This window comes from Coenobita brevimanus, chromosome 49, assembly GCF_032717465.1.
Source record: "Coenobita brevimanus isolate Jiangsu-jjx chromosome 49, ASM3271746v2, whole genome shotgun sequence".
Taxonomy (NCBI): Eukaryota; Metazoa; Arthropoda; class Malacostraca; order Decapoda; family Coenobitidae; genus Coenobita; species Coenobita brevimanus.
This window is the reverse complement of record NC_137002.1, coordinates 6,240,800-6,266,199: the sequence shown is the minus strand read 5'-3', so window position 1 is coordinate 6,266,199 and position 25,400 is coordinate 6,240,800. Positions and strand designations below refer to the sequence as shown.

Sequence of the window (25,400 nt, the reverse complement as noted above, 5' to 3'; positions counted from 1 at the left end):
AGCCTGGAACACCGTAATTACCCACTACACCACCAGGTGCCAAAATTTGGTTATATGGTTACCACCCAGTGTAGTAAATGCTTTCCTGGTGTACAAGAAACCATTTGGCTTGTCACTCAGTGTTGAGTCACCCACAGGCAGAAGGAAGATGAAAGAAAAGAAGGAAAGAAAGACAAGAGGGAGTGTAAAGTCACCAATAGGCAGAAGGATGAGAAAAGAATGAAGGGAAGACAGAAGAGGATGGAAGGAAAGAAGGATGGAGGAGAGGAAAGGGCAGACACCTGGGAGCAGAACTACATCAAGTGAGTGGATGGTGAGCACCCCCACCTACCACAAAACAATAACATAATATATAAAAGTAATATGAATAATAACTGTGTGTAAACTTACCACAAAACAATAATAATAACTAACTAAATAAATAAGAGTAATATGTATAGTAACTGTGTGTAAACTTACCACAAAATAATAATAATAACTAACTAACTAAATAAGAGTAATATGTAAAGTAACTGTGTGTAAACTTACCACAAAACAATGACTAAATATATAAATAGGAGTAATATGTATAATAAATGAGTAAACTTATCACAAAACAATAACAACAACATAACTAAATATAGGGTTTATTGCTCACGTAATGCCACCCAGGGATGGGTGAGGCTGGTCACTCTCATCTTAAATGCAAGGACCAACTTTCCTAGCCCCGGGCTCCTATGCTCCTCATGGGGCAACGTAGGATTAGATGATGGATGGATAACTAAATATATAAATAAGAGTAATATGTACAGTAACTTAGTAACTGTGTGTAAACTTACCCTTCCAAACAAGTATATACTAATGATATGGTCCATGAGCAAAAACTCGCACAGCGTCACTTCACTCATTTCAATGCCGCCAATGAAAAGAAGTACAGGTAAATGTAAAATCACAAATGGTGAAAACCACCAAATATAAATCTGTGAATTAAATGGGTATATTAATAGTGTATAAAGTTTAACAGTTTTGGATAAGGAAAAGACAAGCACAATACAAAATTTTTTTAATGATTTCATAAATTAGAAAAATGCCACTTTCTAGAAACATATTCAATACACTTTGTTTGGTCTATACTGTATACCATATGTCACTGCTCCACTCTGCTCTGCTCCACCCTGCATTTCTTTCTTGTGTTGGATGAATAAGTAATAAAAAAATTAATCACTGATTATGTCCTATGAATCGTGTGATATGCTTCAGCCTCCACTGCATTCATAGCAAGAAAAATAAGATCCAATCTTCCCTGAAAAATTGACAGGTTTGGTATTGAAGTGACTACAGTATACTGCCTTAAATGAAGGGAAATTTTTGGAATTGGAGGAGTTAATATGCCTTCATTTACCCCTTCAGTATAAAAAAATCTTTCCTACACTGAAGAAAATCCTCAGCAGAAAGTACAAATAAAACAAAACAGATCACTGGACCGAATTAGGTAATCTTGGATTTGGCATATTTGTCACTTCAGTCCCAAACACTTACTAACAGCGATGGAGCAAAAGTAGTACAGTGGCAGTATGGGGAGAGCAATGTCCAATGAGAGGAAGGGAGGCGTAGGGGATGTGGAGGGAGGGATGAATCGAAAAACAAAAGGAGAGATCAAGAGAAGCTGGAAAGAAAATAAGAAAAAGAAGAGGCAGAGAGAATGGAACTGGGGATAAGGAAAGAGAGAGATGGAGGGGAAAAAATGGAGGCATGAAGGGAGAGAGGATGGGAGGGGGAAAGAAAAGAGTGTGGGCAAGAGGAAGGAATGGGAGATGAGAAGGCAAGGACAGGGGGATGATTGGCAAGGGAGGAAAAATGAATGGGGAGTGACACTGAAGATATTATGCACTGATACTTGTCTAAGGAGAAGGATGGAAATGGGGAAAGAGGGAGGGAAAGAAACAGACAGAGGAATGGAAGGATAGGGAAGGAATGAGGAAGGGGAGTGGGGTGACACTGAAGTATAAAGTTCTTTTGGTGAGGCCAAGGAAGCATTATATCTCCCCTGCTTCCTTTAACATGGTAGTTTTTCTGGAGTGGAGAAATGGTCAGGATAACAATGATAATTATGAATTCTCTTGCAAAATCATCCAATCCTAGTTCATCCCATCTTTAAAAAACTCAACATCAAGATTATGATTTTCTCCTAGAAAATCATTTGACCCCAACCCCTTCCCATCCTTAGGTGAGAAAAAAAGGTTGAGATGATAATGATGAATGTGATTTTCCCCTACACAGTCACCTGATGGAGAAAAAAGGTTTGGATGATTATAGTGATTACCTCCTTGACAATCATCAGATCCTCACTCCACCCTTAGGTAGGAAAAAAGGTAAGGATGATGATCATATTTTCCTTACACAATCATCACACCGTACCTCACCCCATCTTTAGGTGGGGAAAATATCGTTAGGATAATGACAACGATGACTGAATTTCCCTTACACAATCATCACATCATCTTCACCATCCTCTTGTCTCATCTTCTTCACTGGTGGGTTGGCATCAGGTTTATCACCACCTCTCTTCTTCCCTCTCGCCTCGTCATCCTCCTCCTCCTGCTTCTCTACTTCTTCATCGTCCAGGCAAACGAGGTCATCGTCCTCCACTGTTGTTAGCTCAGATGGTTCTCCCACCTCTCCATCTGCTTTCTTTGCCTCTGCCTCCTTCTTTCTCGCCTCCTCCTCCTCCTGCGCCTTCTTCAGTTCCTCGCTGTTGCCAATAATCTCAAATTCTGCACCATCCTTGAGTTTATCACTGTGGGGAAGGACAACACAAGATGAATGGAAGAGATGAAAGCCGGAGGTATGCCTAGTGACTATCAGAGGCATGGTTTGAAATTTTTAAAAAGTGGTGGCCACGGGACAGCCAAGTCTAATAATGAGGTGGCCAAAGGAGAGCTCTTCTGAGGGTCAGGGGTTATTTTTCTAGAAATTTTGAGTTGTCACACATAGTCAAGTGGTTAGCATCGCTACACAACTGCCAACTCTTCAGTGCCAGGGTTCAAATACTGATGCAGGTATTTGGCACCACTCTACTCAGGTGTTCATCTACCTTCTATGAGTTGGTTGATAAAATGAGTTCCTGGGTTAACACCAAGGGAATGTAACTGTGGTGACCTGGATGATGCGTGGCTTTGTGTCCCAGAAAGTGGCTGAATAACCTGTCACAGGCTCAAAGGACTAGTTGTCTTCGATGCTGAGTATCCCTGGTGTGCTACAGCAGGGCACAGGCAAATGAATGAAGGTTTTGCTCCTGGATGGATGCCACATTTGCATCTCTCCACCCAGTTTATGGGGGCACCATAGTAGGCTCCACATCACCCCGTTCTTTGATTATATGGTTACAACCCCGTGTTATAAATTGTTTTTTGAGTTACAGAAAACCATTATGCTTGTCACTCAAGTGCAGAGCCACCTGAAGAGGAAAGAAAAGCAACAGAACATGAAAGGATGGATAAAAGAAGCAGGAAGAGAGCAAATGACACAAAGAAAGAATGACAGAGGTGAAGGATAGAATTGGCAGTGCTACACGTGAGTGGATGATGGTCGCCACCACCTACTACCATCTAAGGTCTAGTTATGGAGATATCAATGTGGCTAAGTGCTTGATGGCATTTGCCCACACCTTTATCTATTACTGACAGATGCCAGTGCCACCCCAGACACCCTTCTGAAGAGGCTACATCAAAGTTGACTACATGAGGGTCAGTATAGTTGCAGTGGCCCCAGGTTCACCTGCATAAGGTGGACATTAAGGCAAGGCAGACAATCTACTACATTCCACCTTCCTCTACAACACAATCCAATGCAGCCAATGTTAATATTATTGGTTTTAAAAGCAAAACAGTCTTACACATGGGAAAAAGTACTTGAGGATGGAAATGTAGGACCTTAAATTCTACACCACCTTCATGCTTACCATAACAGGATGACAAAGTGAGACAAACCACAAAATTAGATACTTAACCATCTAGTTATGCATCTGCAGACAGAAAGAAGTATAAACTGTGAATAACATTTTTTTACATTCACTTATCTACCTACAAATTTGATTTCACTATTAAAAAATAAATAAAAAAAAACAATGTTCACTAAAATGCCATAAAGATTGGAGAAAATATTTACAGCCTGACATGTACATGACACTCCCTGATGATCATCATCTAACAAAGTATTGACCTATATTATAAAAAGAAAGAAAGAAAAAAAAAAAGCATTGACTAACCTATTAAAGTCTTTCTTGCTTTTGGTATACAATCACCTTAATATCAAATACAGTACTAGTGAAAGTTACCCCACTGAAAAATTACCATCATCCCAACCTCTTTTCCCAACAAAGGATGAGGTGAGAGGGCTCTGAGGACAATAGGTAAAATTAATGTGTACTGACCTGTGAATGATGTTAACAACTATTGTGTAATTTTGGAGGAAGTCATCACAGTTGAGGCGCGTTCCATCAACAATACCCAACTCCTGTGGGCAAAGATATCATCAATTCAGTTAATACAAACTTCCCAATAACAATATTCATCATACCACCATCCTGCCTCTTTCTCCCAGGGTCCAGACTGCAAGAAAAAAGAAATGTACAGAATGGTACTCATCATCAGCATCTGGACCTCCTTTCCCACCCTAGGGTGGGGTGAGGAGTGGCAGCGTTCAGATGGGCAAAGTTTGCCCTATTCAATGGGTCATACTTCCAATCACTCATCATTCAAGCCCATGGAATCCTGGCTCCACCTGACAGGTCAAAAGGTTTCCACTATGTACTGTAGCTTCACATATGATAATAAGGAGAATTCTAATAGTATGCTCAATGAAATGGGGCACACACTCACTCACATCAATAAAACCCATTTTCACACTACCACAAAATGAGGTACGAAGGATAGATAAATATATGTAATGGTTTAGATACCATGGTACATGCTAGCAAGTGCATTTTTTATTTCCCAGCCACAGAACTGAGAATCATCATCGCACCATCATCTTCAGAAACAAGAAAGGGAAAGCATAAAACTTGGAGAAACACTGAATAATACATCCCATACACAGAGAAAAATAATTAAAATAAATTAATAAAATAGGCCTACCATTACAATAACTACTACCCCAATACCAACTACTGTACTACCAATGAGGTGAGAAGGATCCAGAAAAATAAGAACACAAGCAGATTCATTATCATACATAGGTGAAGAGATGACAATAATAGGCCACAATAACGTAAAAACAGTCTACCAAAGCTACTATCACCATCAGCATACTCACTTTAACTTGGGCTAATACTGCCAGTTCTCCAACTTAAATGCTTAGTTGTGAAAATACATTAAAACAATATAAAGCCAGTAACAAAGAACTGCTATGGAAATAATGGGGATCTGCAGCATTATCTATTCTGCCATTGAGTTATGTGAAATAAGTCATAAGGCTGAAAACCTGGGCAAGTTAAGGTGAAATAAATACACCACTACAGCATATCAGACTAACCACAAAACCACAATACTTAACATCCACACCACATCAAACCAACGACAAACACAACCACAATACCTAACATCCAACAAGACACACACCTGCAAAAACTTCCCCATATTATCATCAGTCTCTCCTTCCTCTGATGAGATCACAATGGTCCCCTTTCCATCCAAAATCTCCACATCAGGTGCAGCCATGTTTAGCGATGCCCTGAGTATCTTCTGGTCCAGTGTGCGTATGGTGGTGGTTGAGGTGTCCAGGCAGAGTGACAGTTCGGGGCGTGGGGCACAGACCAGGCAGGTGGGGCGGGGCGGGTCAAGACTGCACCCCACCAGCACCCTTTTTCGACCCCGGCTTAGGTAGGTCTGCAGTAGGATTGAGATAGAGGGACAATGTGAATCAATATGAGCTGGAAAAATCAAAACATAAGAATAATGTGAATTATAAAGAGCTGGAAAATCAAATTAATTGTAAACTGACACAAAACATTAAGAAATACTCATTAATAGCTATTGGCTCCAGAGAAACTTCCATGAATCAGGAAAAACGTTAAACGAAAAAGTTAACTGATCAATAGCTCCGTGTCATATATTGTACTAATGCTAACTAGATAAAATACCCACACCTTAGTCACTAAAACACCTTTAGGGAAACACACATTATTGAGAAAATTAGCAAAACTTTGCAACTATATATAATTCATTCATTCATCATCTAGTCCACTATTGTCTCATGAGGAGAACAGGAGCCTGGAGCTAGGCAAGTTGGTCCTGAAATTTGAGTGACCAACCATACTCTTTCCTGAGTGGCATTACATGAACCATAAACCCCAATCACCCCTTGGATAAAAACCTGCAATGGCTCAATCCAATTGGAGCACCTTATTTACCCACTAAACCACCAGGAGCCAAAATAAAAACAGTAAACTCCCAATTATCCAGCACTGCATTAAACAGTGTAGCCAATGGCTGAATTAAAATGGTATCCAGCAGTAAGCACAAAATCTTTGACATTATTCGGCATGAAGGACCCTTTCTTCTGGCTAAAAGAACATTATTATCCAGCATATGAAAGTTCTTGTCATCAAACATCCAGCCATAATCATAAAAAAAGAATATAAAGAAATACACAAAAAGAATGGGGTTATACTGTACTGCAATAGGATAGTGGTGGAGTGTTGAGGGAGGGAGGGAGGGGGGGAGGTAATGTTTGGTGGACCTCGCAGCTCACAGGGTGTTGGTGGTAGGTAGGGAAGGGAGATACAGTGGCAGGGAGTAAAAGAGTTTTCATTGGTTAAGGCAGGGGAGAGAGAATTCTAATGCAGAATTTTCATTGGCTGGCAGCAGGTAGGTGGATGTTCTCTCACTCTCTGTTGTAGTCTTCTGCTGCTATGGTGCCAATATACAGACAAGCCTACTTTGCACTCTCAGTCTCTTCCAAAACATTACTACAGTATTGTAATGGCATGGTATGGACATCAGTTACCCTACCTTATTGCTGAATAATACATGTTTAGTAAGGGTTTTACAATGCGTGTGTTTATACAGTACTGCCAGGTAAAAGAAAACTGGTCTCCCAGCTGGGGGGACTCTTGATATCCCCATCATCAACTTGAAATCGCTTCTGTACATAAAATTATAGTGTACTTAGCCCTCTCATACACAAAGGCTCAGTAAAAAATCCAACCGCTTGCACATTTTCGACGCAGGCTGATTCCAAGTGAAATCCCACCACACAAACTTTTTCGACTCAGGTTGCATCCAACCATTTAGGTTGCGGTATTTTTTCACCACAATTTTTGGTTGCGTTATTCAACTTTCTCCCCTGTTCTCATTTATAACTGAATTGTTAGGAAACTGCTGATTTCTCACAAATGTATAAACGTCATCAATACTTGCTGAGAGAGTGTTGTAGAGCATTCAACAAGCATTGACAAAATGTTTATATATCTCTAAAAAATTGGCGCTGAATAAATGAGCAAACGAAAAAATATGGTAATTTATATTTCTTTTCTTTTTTCTTCTTTCATTAGGAAGATCATTTATTCATTTACAATATGTTGTAATTTCACAACAATACAGTTTAAATAAGGGCAGGAGAATGAAATGATTGGAAACATATTACAATGCTCAGCCAGCCACTACTCCAGTGCCCAGGTGTGGTCAAAGACCATAAGAATTCTGTACACCATAAAAATCTTTCTAATAAAGCTAGATTTTTTTTTTTTTTTTTTTTTAACAAAAATCACTGCAAATACTTTCTCTCAGCAAGCATTGACGAAATGTTTATATATCTGTGAGAAATCAGCGTTGAATAAATGAGTGAATGATGAAATATGGTAATTTATTATTATTATTCTTTTTCATTAATTAGGAAGATCATTTATTCATTTATATATAACACGTAGCAATTTCATAACAATACAGTTATAAATATGGGCAGGGGAGAAAGTTGAACGGAAACATTTTCCAATGTTGCACACATCGCTGAGTGAGGGGAGTGTGGCATATAAGTTCTGGGCCAGCCCATGGGGGTCATGCAGTACTCGTAAGCAGTTGGACACAGGTTGTGTCGAAGGAGTTCGAGGGGGATAACAAAACATTTCAATATCTATTATTTGGAATGTTAACTGGCTGTTTTTTGATGTTTTAAAGCTTTTTGTAGGGGTTAGACAGTGTTTAAGTGTTAGAGGGTTGGGGGGTTAGAGGCCCCTAGGGAGACTTTTGCATAATCTGGCATTTTGAGTGTATCCAGCAGGCCTTTGGCTCTATTACGCTGGATACTTGGGAGTTTACTATCAATGCTTAATATAAACATTATTCTATGTAAAGTATATTTCACCACTCCCTCTCTCCCTACTCACAGTGCGACAGTCTGCCAATCTGCCAGAAAGAATCTTCATTGCCTCCAGCACAATAACACCTGCGATGACTGCGTTGGTTGTGGCAATGGCGGGGATGATAGCACCTGCCATGGCTATAGTGGAAAAGGTAAACAATGAAATTTGGTAGAGTTAAATTAAGAAGGCAAACGATGTCTACTGATTACATGACAGTCATTAACTCCTCGGATCTGGGTGATGTTCATTTTACTGTAGTCTTGTTGCCTTAGACTAGCACAAGACCAACAAGAGCACTTTTAAGCTTACAAATGGTAAAACCCCTCCTACATTATCCATTAAGAATTCCAGGACCCCAAGGCTAAGCTAAAACAGTACCTGCATTATTATTAATCTATCTATCTATCTATAGCCCGACGCCCTAATCCTGCAAAGGGTGGCCGCAGACAAAACGCCTCCAAGTTGCTCTGTCAACCACCATTTGACTACCTTCCCCCCAACTCACCCCCCTCTCCCTCATATACCTCTCAACTCCATCCCTCCACCTCATCCTCGGTCTACCCCTCCCTCTCCCTCCCTCCACCTCACCTACATACACCCTCTTAGTCAGTCTTTCATTCTCCATTCTCTCCACATGTCCATTATTATGCAGACTAAATATATGCAGGTAAAAATATAATCATCATCATCATCATAACCTCAATTCCCACTTAAAGATGGGGTGCACTAACAGTTATAAATTACTAAGCACCTACCTAACTATCTAACAATGTACAACGTTACAAGGCACGAACTCACATTTGACGTCGAACCGTGTCTTTTGTGGAATGTTAAAGATGTGTGCTCTGATGTTGGCGCACGCAGTGACAAAATCCATGGAATCAGTGTCGTCCTTGTCCCATACCAGTTCACCTTCACCTTCACCACCACCCTCACTCTGAGACACAACAAAATCAATCTAAGTTAAGTCGGGTTAGGTTAGGTTAAGTCAGAATGTGTGGTGTGCACATGATGAAATGGCATGATTAGGATAGTTCAGATAGGAGTAAGTTAGGTGAGACTGGAGGTGCCAAAAGGTACTTTAATACTGAAGAGATGCCTATGTGTGGAGGCTGCAGAAAGTCATGAGTAGCGACAGTGGAAATGGAACTATCAGGGAATGTAAATAGGGACAGTGGAAATGGAACTGTTAGGGAATGTACACAAGGACAGTGGAAATGGAACTGTTAGGGAATGTACACAGAGACAGTGGAAAGGAACTGTTAGGGAATGTAAAAGGGGACAGTGGAAATGGAACTGTTTGGGAAAGCAGAATAAGGACAGTGGAAATGGAACACTTTGGTAATGTTAGTATAAGAAGGTTGATAAATTTATTGATTTAAAATTGCACCTGGCACCAATGGAAATCTCTCTCTCTCTCTCTCTCTCTCTCACCTTAAGTCTGTTGTAAAGGTTTGCCACAGCTGTAGAGAACACATCCCTGCAATGCTCGATACTCCATGCCCTCTGGTCCTGAATTAAACCTTCATCTGCATCACCATCCCCTGAAAAATAAGAAGCAGGATATATGAACCATGCAGAGTGAGAAAGTCTGTGGACAGCTGACTTGAAAAGAGTGTACTGAGATAGTATGGTCATGTGCAGTGAATTTGAAGGAGGGAGGAGGTGAGGTAGGCCAAGAAGAAGGTGGAGGGATATGGTGGATGAGGTGTGAGGAAGAGAGGTATGGAAGTCAGTGAGGCTACGGGACTGACAAGTGATTGAGCTGGCTGGATGAATGTTGTGAGAAGAAGCGCATGATCAGGGATTTGGAACCCCTTTTTAACGTGACAGCAATTGGATATAGTTATATGAAGCTACAGAATGTGGTGGAAGTTTCTGGTGTATCAGATGTTGTACGCTGATGATTTGGTGTTGATTGCAGAGAACGAAAGGGAGGCGGAGGAAAGGTTTAGGAAGTGGAGAGATGGTATGGGGCACAAGGGCTTAAGGGTAAATGTAGATGAAACAAAAGTGATGATATCTAGGGTTGGTGGCGGTACTGACAAAGACGAGAGAGAGTGGCCATGTGCAGTTTGCCACAAGGGCGTGGGAAGTAATTCCATCTTGTGTGGTTTGTAATAAGTGGGTGCACAAGAGATGTTGTGGTATCAGAGGTAGACTGCGAGATAATGCTGATTTTACGTGTACGGCATGTCGGGGAGAGCAGGTGGAGATTGTCAGGCGTGAAAGGATTGAACTTGCTGGTGAATCTCTAGAGTGTGTGGAAGAGTTTTGTTATTTGGGAGACATGTTGTGTGCTGGAGGTGGGGCTGGAGCTAGCTTTGTGGTTAGGGTGAGAAGTGGTTAGAAGAAGGGAGCTCTTGCCTCTCCTGACATTGAGAGGACTCTCCCTACATGCTACAGGGTCTCTGTATGCAGCATGTGTTAGGAGTGTAATGCTGTATGGTAGTGAGACCTGGGCAGTAAAGGAGGAGGATATTCGCCAGCACAGACGTACAGAAATGACAATGATTAGGTGGATGTGTAGTGCATCCCTGCATGCAAGGTCTGGGGGGGCTGGGTTTACGATGGAAAAGTTGAGAGGTAGGATGGGACTTGAGTGTATTGGTGTTGTGATGAGGAAAGGTAGATTGAGATGGTTCGGACATGTGGAGAAGATGGGGGATGATAATTGGGTGAGGAAGGTGAGAAGTGTTAATATGGGGGGTGGGGTTATGAGGGGTAGACCAAGACAGACATGGGACGAGGTCATTAAGTGTGACCTCAGGGTTAAGGGACTGAACAGGGAGGCTGCAATAGATCGTGCAGCATGGAAAACTGCCATTAGGTGACCAAGGCCTACGCATGCATGTTGGAGCCTTTAAAAACGAAACGAAATGATAGAGCCAGGATTCCGAGGACTTGAATGATGAGTGAATGGAAGCACTGTCCACTGGACTGAGCAAACTTAGGCTGTCTGGACATTGCTACTCCTCATCCTGCCCTAGGGTGGAAAAGGAGGTCTGGATGATAATAATGATGATGATGATAATGATCCAATTACACATTTCTGTTTTTCTTACTACCAATAGGATTTTTTTTTTTTTTTTTTTTTTTTACTCAACTTAGGTCAGAACTCTATACTTCATTCATCTTAACCCAACCTATGTTTTTTTAGATGTAAATATATACATATATATATATACAGTGCTCGTCAGAAGTATTCGGCGATGTCCGCCGGGCGCGCAATACTTATGGCCCAAAAAGAATCACCCCATTTTTGGGGGTAAGAATTGAGCCACAAGTTTGAGCTCCGAGCATGACGTCACGGTAGCCTGAGGCCTTCTGACGCGCTGGTTGGTTCCCGCCTCAGTTGCCCACGGGCTGCCTGAGAGAGAGGAACTCCGCCGAGTGTCCCTCTCAAATTGTGCCATTTTTTACCGAGTGTCCCGCAGTGTTTTGGCCTTCAAAACTTTGTTATGGCACCTACCCGTGAACTATCGAGTGAAATCATATCCCAGATCATTGCTCTAAAGGAGGCAGGCCACCAGACAAAGGAAATTAGTGAATTGGTTGGTGTGGGACGATCGACAGTGCGTCGTTGGTGTGCGCGGTTTCGGGAGGAAAACAGTGGTGAAGTTCCCACAAAGAAACCGAGGTCTGGTAGGCCTAGGAAAACTTCCCCAAGGTCTGTTAATGTTTTAAAACGTGCAGTGGAGTTTAATCCTTGTGTGAGTGCAAGGAAAATTAAGGAGAGCAACCCAGAAGTGTTTGGTGAGGTGTCAGTGAGAACAGTGTCTCGTACGGTGCATGAGCTTGGTTACACAAGTCACAGGGCTGTGAAAAAGCCTCTTCTCTCTAGCAGCCAGAGAATTCGTAGGCTTGCCTTTGCTAATAAATATCTAAATTGGGGTGAGGAGCAATGGTTGTCAGTGTTGTGGTCTGATGAGGCAACGTTTAGTGTTACCTGTAACAGAGGAGCATGCAAAGGTAGTGACCCACTTGACCCACGGTATGTAGAAAGCACAGTTAAACATCCTGATTCACTCATGGTATGGGGTTGTTTTTCAGGGAAGGGTTTGGGGAAGCTTGTTGTACTTCCCAAGAACCTCAGAGTGAATCAGGATGTTTACCTGGAGCTTCTGTGTGATCATTTACCAGACTCCTTCGAGCTAACAGGTGCACGAGTGTTTCAGCAGGATGGTGCACCTGCTCACAAGGCCAAATCGGTCACCAATTGGCTTCGTGACTGCGAGGTATCATTCATGACAGACTGGCCAGGAAATAGCCCAGACCTCAACCCGATTGAAAACCTCTGGTACCTCGTAAAGAAGAGTCTCCAAGGGAAGGACGTGAGCTCTCTGCCTAAGCTGGAAGCCGCCATTCGTGACTCCTGGGACAAAATACCCCTCCAGCACCTCAGGAGCCTCCCCCTTTCACTTCCAAGACGTCTCAGGTCCGTGAAGAAACGTAAAGGCTACCCTACGAAGCACTAAAGGTAAATAAAATGCATTATTTATATGTTTTTTCAATGTTGAAAGGTTTGTTTCTCAGGAGGGACGCAGGGCGCCCCATACTTCTGACGAGCACTGTATACACAAATAAAAACCAAAACACATACCTTTAGATGGCAGATGGTCCCACTGGAGGGGTGTAGGTTTTCGTCTCTTTTCCCACAGTTTGTCCATTGTTAGTAGGTAGTGGATGTCATCATTGAACAGTTTGGTGAATAGTTTCTGAAATAAGAAATACAACTCAAGTTTAAATATTTCTCAATGGAGCAAAAAATGATGGATGCAAGAATGGAAAAGGAAAGAAAAAAGGAAGAACAGATAGCATGAAGGAAGTGAAAGAGTATCAAACAGTCAATGAATACTGTGTTTAACTGTTTCTGAAATGATAAACAATAACATCACTGTAAACCGCGGGGCTGTTTGGCCAGACTGATTATGACCCCTAAAACCCCCAAACAGAGGAGGAGAGGAAGAATGAGAACTGACAAAGTGTTATTCAAAGTATGCAACAGTTTCTGCAATAATATAAACTATACTACATATATCACATACCAAATATAAGGCAACGAAGAGAGTGGACAACAATTATCTTCACCATGAAATACAACTAGATTTCATATATCACGTATCTCTCTTTCTCTCATTCAAGCCCCAGGAATGCTGGCTCCACCTCAAAATAAAAACATAAAAGTACCTTCTTATGTGTGTTGTAAAAGGTAAAGATAAATGAGAACAATGTGAACATATCTTCATCTTGCTGAAAATACTCTCTATGGTGGTAGGTGGCAGTGATTCCATTTGCTCTACTTGGCCAAACCATCTCAAGGTACTTCTAACACTTTACAGCATCTTCACATTGACATAACAATGTTCCTAAACTTTGTTCAATCAAGAAACATCCTCACTCCATAGTAAAAAAAAAAAAAAAAAAAAAAAAAAAAAAAAAAAAAAGAAAAAAAAACAAAGGGGGGGGGCGGGGGTGGATCTCACCTTCGGCTCATAGTTGTGTGATTGTGCCCATGCCCGTGTTGACACCCGAGTGACATTGCCTGCATCGTCTGTCGCTTCACTGTTTAGTGCTGCCTCACCTGCCTTACCAACCTGCTCTGGGTCTGCCGCATCTGGGGAAACATCTTCATCTGGATCTGCTTCGCCAAACAACTGGCTGCAAACACGGAAACTTGTGATTAATTTCTCATTTCACCCTTAATGTCAGAACTGAGTTACAACTAGTCTACACCTGTCTGCGGTGCTGAATGGACATGCTGGGTTGAGCTACTCATGGATTAACCAGAGCTTCAGTCCCAGCCAATGTAGGACAACACCAATATCATGGACAATGATCTGGTGGGAAGAAAACTTACCAAGCCGCACAATGAGGAATTGCCAAACACCTCAAGTTTTTACAGAGGTCCACAGGCCTATCTGATGGAGCCAGGATTTCAAGGGATTGAACGTTGAATGAATGGAAGTATGGCCCACTGAATTGGTCAAACTTTGGCTGTCTGGACATTGCTGCTACTCATCCTGCTGCAGAGTGAGAAAGGTCCCGATGATGATGACGATGATGATGACTGTTATTATTGTTATACTGTACAATAATACCACACTACATAAACTGTCATACACAATTGATTTTAACTAGGCTTCGGTACCACAGGCTACCAAACAGTAGGGCATAACTATGCCATGTATTGGGTGAACTTTACATCGATGGCATCCATCACTGTTTCACAGTTGGTAAGTTAGTTGGGGGGACTCCCATGGCATGAGTGCAAGGCTGGGTACTGTTTTGATCTGTGTGTGTGTGTGTGTGTGTGTGTGTGTGTGTGTGTGTGAACAATGTAAACAGTTCTGAACCACTTTTAACCTGAAACATGTAAATAATGGGTATCATAAACAGATTTGTTTTTTTTCCTAGCTATTATTGATGCAATAAATGCTGAAAATTTTCGATAAAACATTTCTCAAAAGCCATTTTTTTACACAATGGATCAAAATTTCATATGACCTTGTCAGGTTGGCATTCCTCTAAAACATAAGCCCAACACAAGCCAAATCCACACAATAGTTAGGGAGCTATGGACCTTTGAATTGAAACTACAGTAATACCTCGATATATGATACACCTAGATGCGAAACCCCAGCTTAACGATGGGGGTAGAAATTGCACCATACCCCTCCTAACGATGGCCAAACCCCGGTTTAACGATGGGTTTTTATTTTTCTTACCGATTTTGATATTTTAGACTAAAATTGTTTAAGTTGATTTATAAACAGCTTTTAGACTTCAATTAACGTGTTTTAGCCACAGGTGGGGTGAACATTGTCCTTTTGGGGTACAGTTTACTAAGCTTTTTTTTTTTTCAGACATATTTGACGATATTCAGATTATATTTGTTGGTTTAAGTGAGTTATTTACAGGTGTTAGGTTAGTTTCCTTGACAGCTGTTAGGCCGTTTTGATTGCCTTTAAACCTGTTTTTGGGCTCATCTGGGTGGGTTTTGGACTTGGTTTGGGGGAAACCCAAGGCTAGTAAACAGTCCACATTGAAATACATGTTAAAAGTACCCCAATATACGATACCCCATCTCAAGATGGGGTTTTACCTAACCAATTAGATCGTTAAACCGGGGTATGCCTGTATTTTACCCTATATCCACTCACTTGAAGAGGTGTTTGGCCCACACAATGCAGTGGATGGGCTCTGAGGGTGTGTTGCGGATGGTGCAGCCAGGGTAGGTCTTCTGAGAGGGTTTGGGTTGGCATTCATAGCATTCTGTCATACCTTTCTTGATTACCTGTGACGATAAATAAATAGTGATAAATATTTACTGATAGCTAAAGAGACACATGCTGCAGCCACACCCTTCTTGAGTACCTGTGGGATAAAGACAGAGATAAATACAGTAATCCTTCTATTATTCGGATGTCCATTACTTGGATGCAGTGATCTGGCTGTCTGAGACAAATATTTATACATACTTCCATTTTATCCGGAAAAAATGCACGCGTCCACGTGAAAATTATGGCCGTGCAAACATTTCTCCACCCAGCTGGGTGGCAATAGTCCAGTGGTGCCACCCTGTCTGGCTGGGTAGTTCACCCAGCATCTACTAGTGACTCCCTCAGTCATTCTCAGTTCCCACGCGGAAACAGTGTAGCGAACAGATCCTCTTGGACAACTATTATGGTGGCACAAATGGTGGCTTTTGTGGTTGTTTCCTACCTGCTTCAAGCTTTGCTATTCCTTGCATGCCTCTTCCTATGGTGTGAGATGATGGCCCCTCCACCAGGGAAAAGGAAGAGGGTTGTGCTGACTCTGGAGAAGCGGGATATCCTGGGTAAGATTGATGCAGGATGGTCAAACCGTGAGTGCTGACGCTGATTTTATTCTAGATTACTGTACTGTACCGTGATATTTTTCTATTTTACCATGGTTTCATTCCATTTTACCACTTCTTTTGTGTAGCCATTTTTTTCATGTTTTTGTCACTGCAGGGTATGGACCTGTATCAGCGACTGCTTGTCTGTGGTTGATAGGTCTGCCTGACCATGGTAATTGCTTGGCTGTGGTTTACTGGTCAGCTTGACCAGACAGAGTAGTGTTAAACACTGGGAACAAGTGTTGTACGATGTACTGTACTGACCTTTTACACTGGCTTTCAAAGTTTCGTTACGGTACATACGAAGGGGGGCCGGGAGAGAAGTCCATCATCCAGATGGAGCCATTACCCAGATATGCCTTGGCTCTACTGAGTCAGATAATCAAGGGATTACTGCATACAGATGGAATGATGAACCATTAAAGTAAAAATTAAACAGACAGACAGATATCTGGATGTAACTGTGAGGCATTGAATACTTAAGGAGATTTGATGGATGGATCAATGAACATACAAACCTAAATACTGTATAAATTATGTTCAGTTCCCCCCCCCCCATCCCCCAGCTGGAAGAAAGTGGGCTACATGAAAAAAGGAACTTCAGTCTGCAGTCCACCAGGTTCACATCCACATGACCTGTGGCCTCAACACTAAAAATAATTGAACTTTAACAGAAATTTTCAGTAGTTTCCTGTGGACGTAATGACAACAAAAGAACACTACACACTACTTATACTGCAATGGGGATTTAATTGTGTTTAGTCATCCTGACTAGAAGTATAATTATGGACTAAATCAGAGTACAGAGATGGCCCAATTATCAGGGCTATATGGCGTGAAGGAGAGCCTGAATAGTCCAAAATCATGATTAATCCGGCAGAAACAAAACACAAGTACTGTTAGACTGTTTTATTTAGTGGTGAATGTACACTCCAAGCAGTAGAAGACCTTACCAATTCAATTCATAGTCCACCATTTTTTTTTTTTTTTTTTTTTTTTTTTAGTATGGTAAATTACCATTTCCAGCTGAAAAATTTCCTCCCTGTTATTGTTGTTACGTTCCTTAAGCTATATGTACGACTGTTTGTCTCCAGCACAATGGAAGAAACTCAACGTACTCAAAGGTGGATTTCGTTTCCCAATTTCCCAAATGGAGGTTAGGTTAGGTTAAATTATAAGGTACAGTTAATCTAGGTTTGGTCAGGTTTAGTTAAACACTTAGGTTAGGACTGTCCATTCCACCAATATGCTAGCGAATCAAACGAGCTGTCACAGCAGAACTGCAAAAAATAACGAGGAAACAGATAACAAGAAACATTTACAGTACTTACCAACCTGGAAATAATCAGAAAAGTATAACAAGCAATCAGGAAGAACATGAGGTGCTTCGACTACTCAAAGTAAAGCATATGTTTAGCAAAGGAGCAAACAAGAGCATCTCTGTGGTGGTGGCTTCCCCTCCTTATCAGTCACCTCACCAAACTCCATCCCACCACCCTCGCGACCATGTTGTGAGCAGGAGGTGTGCGTGGGGGGCAGACCCACATTTGTTTACTCATGGCTCGCTCATTAGCAAGTGGATGCTTGTTGCTTAAACTGGAGCTATCATACTCGTGCAGATAATTTTATGTATTACTGTACCCCTGAATCATTTGGTCATGGCCCGGATATACCAAAATCTGGATAATTGAGCTTTCACTGTACAACACAGTACTAACCGTAACTTGTCCAAGGTATCCTGCAGTGCCGCTCTCCACCAGTGGGATGTCGGCAGCCAGACACATGCGATTGACATGGTTGCGTGCCGCTCGGTTGTCCAGGGCATTGGTCACCAGTGAGAATTTCTGGTAAAATGACATCCCATAACATGGTCTGCAGAGAAAAAAGGCAATGTTAGCAAATAAGACCTCCTTTCCCACCCTAGGGCATGGTGAGTAGCAACATCTAGACAGCCAAAGTTTGCCCAATTCAGTGGGCCATATTTCCATTCACTCATCATTCAAGCCCTTGAAATCCTGGCTCCATCAGCTAGGCCAAAAATATTTCACCACATTCTGTAGCTTCACATATACCTATCTGATAGAGCCAATCCGAACACTGTGACATTAAGAAGGGGCGCCAAATCCCTGGTTATGAACTTCTCCGTACAAAATTCATCTATCCAGCTCGGTCTCTTGTCAGTCCCTTAGCCTCACCAACGTCCATACCTCTCTTCCTCACGCACTCATTCACCATATCCCTCCACCTTCTTCTTGGCCTACCTCACCTCCTTCCTCCATCAAAATTGATCAGATATCATGCAAATAATAATAATAATGACTCTCGGATACATTTATGTGAAGCTACAGGAAGTGGTGAATGTTTTTGGCGCATCCGATAGAGCCAGATTCCGGGGGCTTGAATGATGAGTGAATGGAAGCGTGGCCCACTGGACTGGGCAAATTTGGGCTGTCTGGACGTTCCTACTCCTTACCCTGCCCTACGGTGGGAAAGGAGGTCTGGATGATGATGATGATGAATAATAACAAAATATAAAAACTCATTTACCCTACTTTTCTTTCATTACAATACAAATAGGTAACACTGTATTACTACTACTAACAATAATAATAATTATAATAATAATACTGGCAATAATGATAACACAGTAAAACCTCAATATACCAGAATTCACTTTTATCAGACTCGAGAAGCCGACTGGACTAAACTCTTATGCTGTAAATTGGAAAAAGTCTAATAAAGCCAGAAGTGGTCCATACTGCCTGACCACTTCAGCTATGCTCACCATAATAAGGTAAATAATCTATCTATCTATCTATTGCCAGACGCCATAATCCCGTAAGGGGTGGCCATTTGACTTTGAGTTATTTGTTTTACAGGGAGGGGCACTAACCCTCCTCCAACCCACTTGTTGACATGTAGTAAAAGACATGTATATCAGGGTATAATACAGTATTATTATATACAGTATATATTTTACCATTTGATTATTGCTGTGACTGTATAATACAATACTGTACTGCAATGGTAGTGAAAAGCCATTGGTGCGATCCTGACGAATGTCTGATATATCAGAAAAAGTCTGGGTTAGCAGAGGGAAGTCAAGATGTCGCTTTTATCGGACTTTCACTTTTATCGGAAAGGCTTGAGCCCCAATTAGTCCGTTATAGTGAGGTTTTACTATAATAACAAAAACCAAATCACTTGGCATTGGGGTGGAACAGAATGCTACAAGAATTGTTTTGATTATGAGATGGTTAATTAAAATTCTTTCAAATGAGGTAACATGTATTCCACTCACTTAATAATGGAGTCGTGGTGCGCAATGATGGTGGCCTTGGGGTTGAAACGGAGGGCTGACTGTCGTGCCACCTCTGCTTTGCTCTGACCTACATGCTGCTTTTGGAACAGAAACTGCCGGTTCAGGTTGCTGACATCGATTGTGTCCAGGTCGATCTGTTAACACAGTGTTCAAATTACATTTCATGAGGATACTATCTGTCCATTAATAAGCTAGTATGCTGATAAATTTATGGAACAGCCAGAGCATTGGAACATTTAATGATGGAACTCATTCACGTGAACAGAGAGTTTTATGCAATTATCTAGCACTTTATAATGCTAGAAAGTTCCACGAATGGCCATCATCAAAGGAGATATCAGTGACAGGTTAGGTTAGGTCGGGATAAGTCTGGTTTGGTTAGCATAAAATAGCTTAGGTTAGATTAAAATATATCAGGTTGGCTTTTAAAAAAAAATTTGGGACAGGTTTGGATACACCAGCACTGATAAGGGTACCGTAAATTCATGCAAAAAATGGAGTTCTAAGATAGCGTCCGTCTGTTTTTGGCACTCATGGGAATTGTAAACAGACTGTTTTTTAAACATGTTTCACCAATTTCAAAAAGAAATTAAAAAACATCAAACCTTGAAAATGAATTCAGAAAATACTCAAAAGAACTGAGGCCCCTATTTCCATAAGGTACCAAGCCCCACCCCCACGAACCTGTTTTTATTGAACCATCTGGTAGAGCAACTCTTCCTCTACCTAGAAGCATCAAAGGAGGTAGAAAATGGAACCTGCAACACAGTTGTAATTTGCGTTAAGTTAGGATAACTTTTCAGCCTATGAGCTTCCTTGCTCCTGCTTAGTCAAGCCTGTGGCCAGAAGGTGCCAATGCTGCAAGAGGAGCATCAGCAAATCACAGCACGCACATTATAGTATACAGTATTACTTTCCAACAGTCTTCATGCTGACAGCACAGTATTGTACCTGTACATCACAAAGCTTCCCACTGTGTTACTCTGCCACTACAGTACAGTACAGTACCTAGGTACTACTACAGTACCTAGTTAATGGACTGAATCTATGTATGTCATTATGCAAACAACGTTAACAACATGAGTTTTCAATATTCTTCATGCTAACAGTACAGAACTGTAGCTGCTCATTAACAATACAGTAGAACAGTACCTAGTTAATGAACTGTTTCTTTGTCTTATTATGCAAACATTAACCAATATGATTTTCCAATGTTGTCCTAGATGAATGTACAGTATTAAAAAAGAAATCCTTATTGGTTGTACTAATCCCCTCTGAAAACAACAGTGCTTTGGGCTACAATTAGGGAAAAAAAAAAAAAAAAAGTATCAAAAAATCTTTATTGGTTCCAAAGTTATCGCAGTTCAAAGCTCGAAAACTTTGACTGCGTTTTTCTCCCATTTAAAAAAAACGGTGCTTGGTACCATATGGAAATAGGGGCCTCAATTCAAAGAAGGGCTTTGGTTAAGAAAGAAAAAAAAAAAAAAAAAAAAAAAAATCGAGAACACTGCAAAATATGGTGGTCCCATGTCGCCTTAAAAGATTAAAAATACATAAAAATAAATTAAAAAAGAAAAAATCTTATACTCCTTATGCTTAGCCACCTCTACTATGAAAGCTGACTAATGCTATATATAACACCTCCATTTCTAAATGTGTCCCTTACACTGAATAACACTGTCTATTGGTGGCAAGTACAGTAGATGCTTGATACAGCGAACTAATTCAGCCAATCCCTATTCAGTGTTCTTGAATTTTCCGCAAAGTCAAGTTCCATAACCAAGGCTCAATGTAAGGGAAACTTTTCTGGTATTCTGAGGTATTATCTGCTAAATCCTTGAAGGCAACGTTCAAGCCAAGTTACTGACAAAGCGCACCCAAACCTAGCAAACTATGCTAAATGCTACACACAGCAGTCTGAACCAATGTCTAATTCATACCCCCACTTAAATGCATTATTGTGTACATGTTAACAGTGATACATACAATAATGACTTAGTAACAGACTATGTACACAAAAGAATAAGGTGAGGATAGTACAGTAGTGAACCAAATAGAACAGTAAATCCAACCATCCATCCACCATCCAATCCTACATTGCCCCATGAGGAGCGAAGGAGCCCGGGGCTAAGCAGATTGGTCCTGACATCTAAGATGAGAGTGACCAGCCTCACTCATCCCTGAGTGGCATTACGTGAGAAATAAACCTCAACCACCCCTTGGATAAAAACCTTCACTGGCTTAATCCGATTGGAGCACCTTAATTACCCACTAAACCACCAGGGGCCATATTTTGGTTATATGGTTACCACCCAGCATAGTAAACGGTTTCCTGGTGTACAGGAAACCATTTGGCTTGCCACTCAATGTGGTCACCCATAGGCAGAAGGAAGAGGAAAGAACGAAGGAAAGAAAGACAGAAGAAGGAGCATAAAGTCACCCGTAGGCAGAAGGACGAGGAAAGGATAAGTAAAGAAAGACAGAAGAGGATGGAAAGGAGGAAACAGCAGACACCTGAGAGCAGCACTACATAAAGTGAATGGATGGTGAGCACCCCCATCTACCATTACAGGGACAGTAAACTACAGTAAGGGTTACCCCCAAAAGTAGGGGTTCAGCACTTGCTGCAGAAATGTGCCTGACACAGGTAGCCATATTGGCCCCTCCAAACCTTTGTCGTGGGTTGGGGGTGGTTTAGTCACTGTCAGGGTCTCCCTCCACCAACACTCAAGGTGGCACAAGGGTGACAGAGGGGCTGGGGAGCATCAAGGATGGCACTCCATCTTTTCAATTATTTCCAATTTCTGGGAAACAGAAAACCTCACCTACGCCTTCTCTTCCAAGACCTTGGGCATCGTTCATAAAAGCTTTGGTTCACTGGGGGGGGGGGAGGGGAATGGCCGTAATACCAAGGCAAACGCGAAGAGCAGTTGTTTACAGTTGGAGGATCACATGAAGACTGCATGGGCCTAGCGGTGTAGCCGAGTCCCCACTGCTAGTCAGGCAGCTTGGCAGGTATGTGTGGCAACGCTGCACACTGCCAGTCGGGGGAGTGCTTCCAGCATGGTCTCAATGAAGCGCTCAATTCACAGGACTTTTTCAGGTAATTCGGTGGTTTTTGGAACAGAATCTCCTTAAGGGAATTATACTCATTTTAATGTAAATTTTCCATTACACTGGGCAAAAAAAATATCGGAAAAAAATTATTCTGTTATCTCGGGCTTCCGCTAAATTGATGTTTGTTAAATCAAGCATCTACAGTATATGTACACAGTATGTTACTGCAGTTTCTGACAGTCACGCTCTGCAGTTTGATCCATCAGACTGTTTGGCAAATATTTAATGGAAACCACAACTTGAATTCAAACAGTGCAAAGCATTCCTGTTAACCGTATATCTCACCATTAGCTGACACTTATTGGACGATATTTTTGTCACCAATCAATTCATTTCCCCCCTTTCATGTTTTTAATTCTCCCTGGGGTCATTAATAACCTCATGCATCATTTGCAATGTCATAGAAAAAAAAGTTATTAGCTATACATTTTGCTGCAGAGATGCTGATGTATTTTTGTACTACTAGGCACTTCAAAGTCAATGTTAGTTTTAAGTATGTTACCAACAAACTAACATTCTTTATTTATCATACTCTTGTGTTTGCAAATTAATAGAACTTAAGCTAATATTACCTTCAGACTAAGACTAACTACTACTCCATCTTGCCCCCAGCTAATCCTGATCCCAAAAGAAGGACCCCAATGGAAAACAAAATGATTATAATGTCAAAACTGAGCAATACCCTAAAACAACAGCAGAAAAGTCACTGGATTTACGGAGTTAAAAGCGGATTCCGATCCTGACAGGTATAGGCAGCTTGATCTACCAAACACGCTGGATCAAATTTGATATAATTGTATAAATAAAAGATTAAGGAGGTGACCAGTTGAAGGATAAATCTCATACTAAGCAGTATTGAAAGTACCTGTCGACTATCCAGTATTATCACCACTACTAAGCAAATTATAAGGAGAAACAATATAGGTTAGGTACAAAACAGGCTGCTCTCTCCATGGCCGTTGTTTCTCACTCACCACTTCAATATCCTCAAATCCCGCCAGCACCAGGTTCTTCAGGAGCTCACAGCCGATACCTCCAGCGCCCACCACCAGAACCTTGGAGCCCTTGATGGCATTTCTGAGGTCTTCCTCGAATATTCCCGGTACGTGCGTCGCCATCTTGTCCAATGGAGGCGTCGAGGAGTACAGGTCCAAAGATGTTAAATCAAAACATTGCCACACAAAAAAATGACAACACTGATTACAATAGCGACGTATTTTTCATATATAGAATATAATTATAACACATTGTAACAAAGAATTATTAAAAATTTCAACATAATATAATTGCATAAGCTTAAAATTATTTTCAAAAATTTGCAAAAAAAAAAACTTTTCGAACATATGTATTGTATCAATGAAATTTCATAACTGACTTCGTTAATACCCATTCACTTTCCTTCCCTAAGCATTCTATATCGTGAACATGGAACAACTCATTCCCATCTCCCCTCCGATTGGGTGATTCCCTCGCGCGCCTTTCTCTGCCGCCCACAGCGGCAAATTTGAATTTCACGTAGGCGATCGCGATTTCCCTCCATTACTCTCTCTCCCTGAAGACTTTTTACTGCATGCAGTACTGAATATAACAACAACAAAAATAATAATAATAAATAATTAAATAACCACTACCACCACCAAAGCAAAACTACTACCACCACAAATAATAATAATATTAATAATAATAATAATAATAATAATAATAATAATAATAATCCAGTACACTTTTCTTTCTCGTTAAGAGCGTAGGGACCCGGGGCTAGGGTATTACAAAAATAATTCCACGCGCTAGACAAGAATGACCAGTCGCTCTTCCCCGGGTGGCATAACCAAAAAAAAAAAAAAAAAAAAATCCTAATCTTTCCTTGGAGGGATACAATAAGATGGAACAGACTGAGTTGGGATAGAATGAATGGAGAGAATGAGTGGAGATGGAATGAGTGGGGGCTAGAATGAGTGAAGATAGAATGAGTAAAGACAGACTGAGTGGAGATAGAATGAGTGCAGACAGAGAAGAGTCTTTCCCCCTCTACCATGCTTCCCTTTCATCTTGTCCCTCCTGTTTCCCCCTCCTCTCTCCCCCCCACCTTTAATTCCCCACCACCACTTTCTCTCTCTCTCTCTCTCAAGTTCCCCCACAACCATCACAGGGGAAAATGATTTTTGTTATTTTCCTGTTGTCAAACACATCCCGCCCGAGTCTTACCGTGTGTGTGTGTAATTCACCGGGTCGGTCAGGATCACTTGATGGTCGTGATCGTCAGCTTTTTACCCTCCCGGAAGGGAGCTGAGAGCTCATATAGTCCGATCTAAGGGCAAGGCTGTGACCTTCACACACCCACACACCCGTCCCCTTGCTCAAGGGGGACAGTAACCACCCACTTCGTCAGTGAAACTTTTCGCAACCTGAGCGAGGCGCAAACTCCCGTCTACCAGATGGCAAGCGAGAACGTTACCACTGCGCCAGCGAGCGGTGTGTGTGTGTGTGTGTGTGTGTGTGTGTGTGTGTGTGTGTGTGTGTGTGTGTGTGTGTGTGTGTGTGTGTGTGTGTGTGTGTGTGTGTGTGTGTGTGTGTGTGTGTGTGTGTGTTCTTACCTAATTGTATCTTTACAGGAATGAGTCAAGCTCGTACTGTCCCGTGTATTATCATACATATCCTTAAATTTTTGAATAGTTTTGGCACACACTGTTTCATTTGTAGTGCATTCCACTGATCAATTGCTCTATTAGGGAAACTGAATT

The 25,400-nt window shown here is 41.4% G+C and overlaps 1 protein-coding gene across 1 annotated transcript; it reads right to left on the bottom strand.

Annotated features, from left to right (window-relative positions):
• Positions 1-1,067: 1,067 nt before the first annotated feature.
• Positions 1,068-23,781, bottom strand: Uba2 (Ubiquitin-like activating enzyme 2). The gene is made up of 12 exons (XM_080272126.1): positions 23,634-23,781; positions 19,522-19,676; positions 17,939-18,092; positions 15,502-15,635; positions 13,825-13,999; positions 12,942-13,056; positions 9,773-9,882; positions 9,137-9,275; positions 8,363-8,475; positions 5,598-5,864; positions 4,412-4,494; positions 1,068-2,776 (listed from the first exon to the last, which is right to left on the bottom strand). The coding sequence occupies exons 1-12, from the start codon at positions 23,775-23,777 to the stop codon at positions 2,461-2,463; spliced, it is 1,905 nt and encodes a 634-aa protein (XP_080128252.1). The 5' UTR covers positions 23,778-23,781; the 3' UTR covers positions 1,068-2,460.
• Between the last annotated feature and the right edge of the window lie 1,619 nt (positions 23,782-25,400).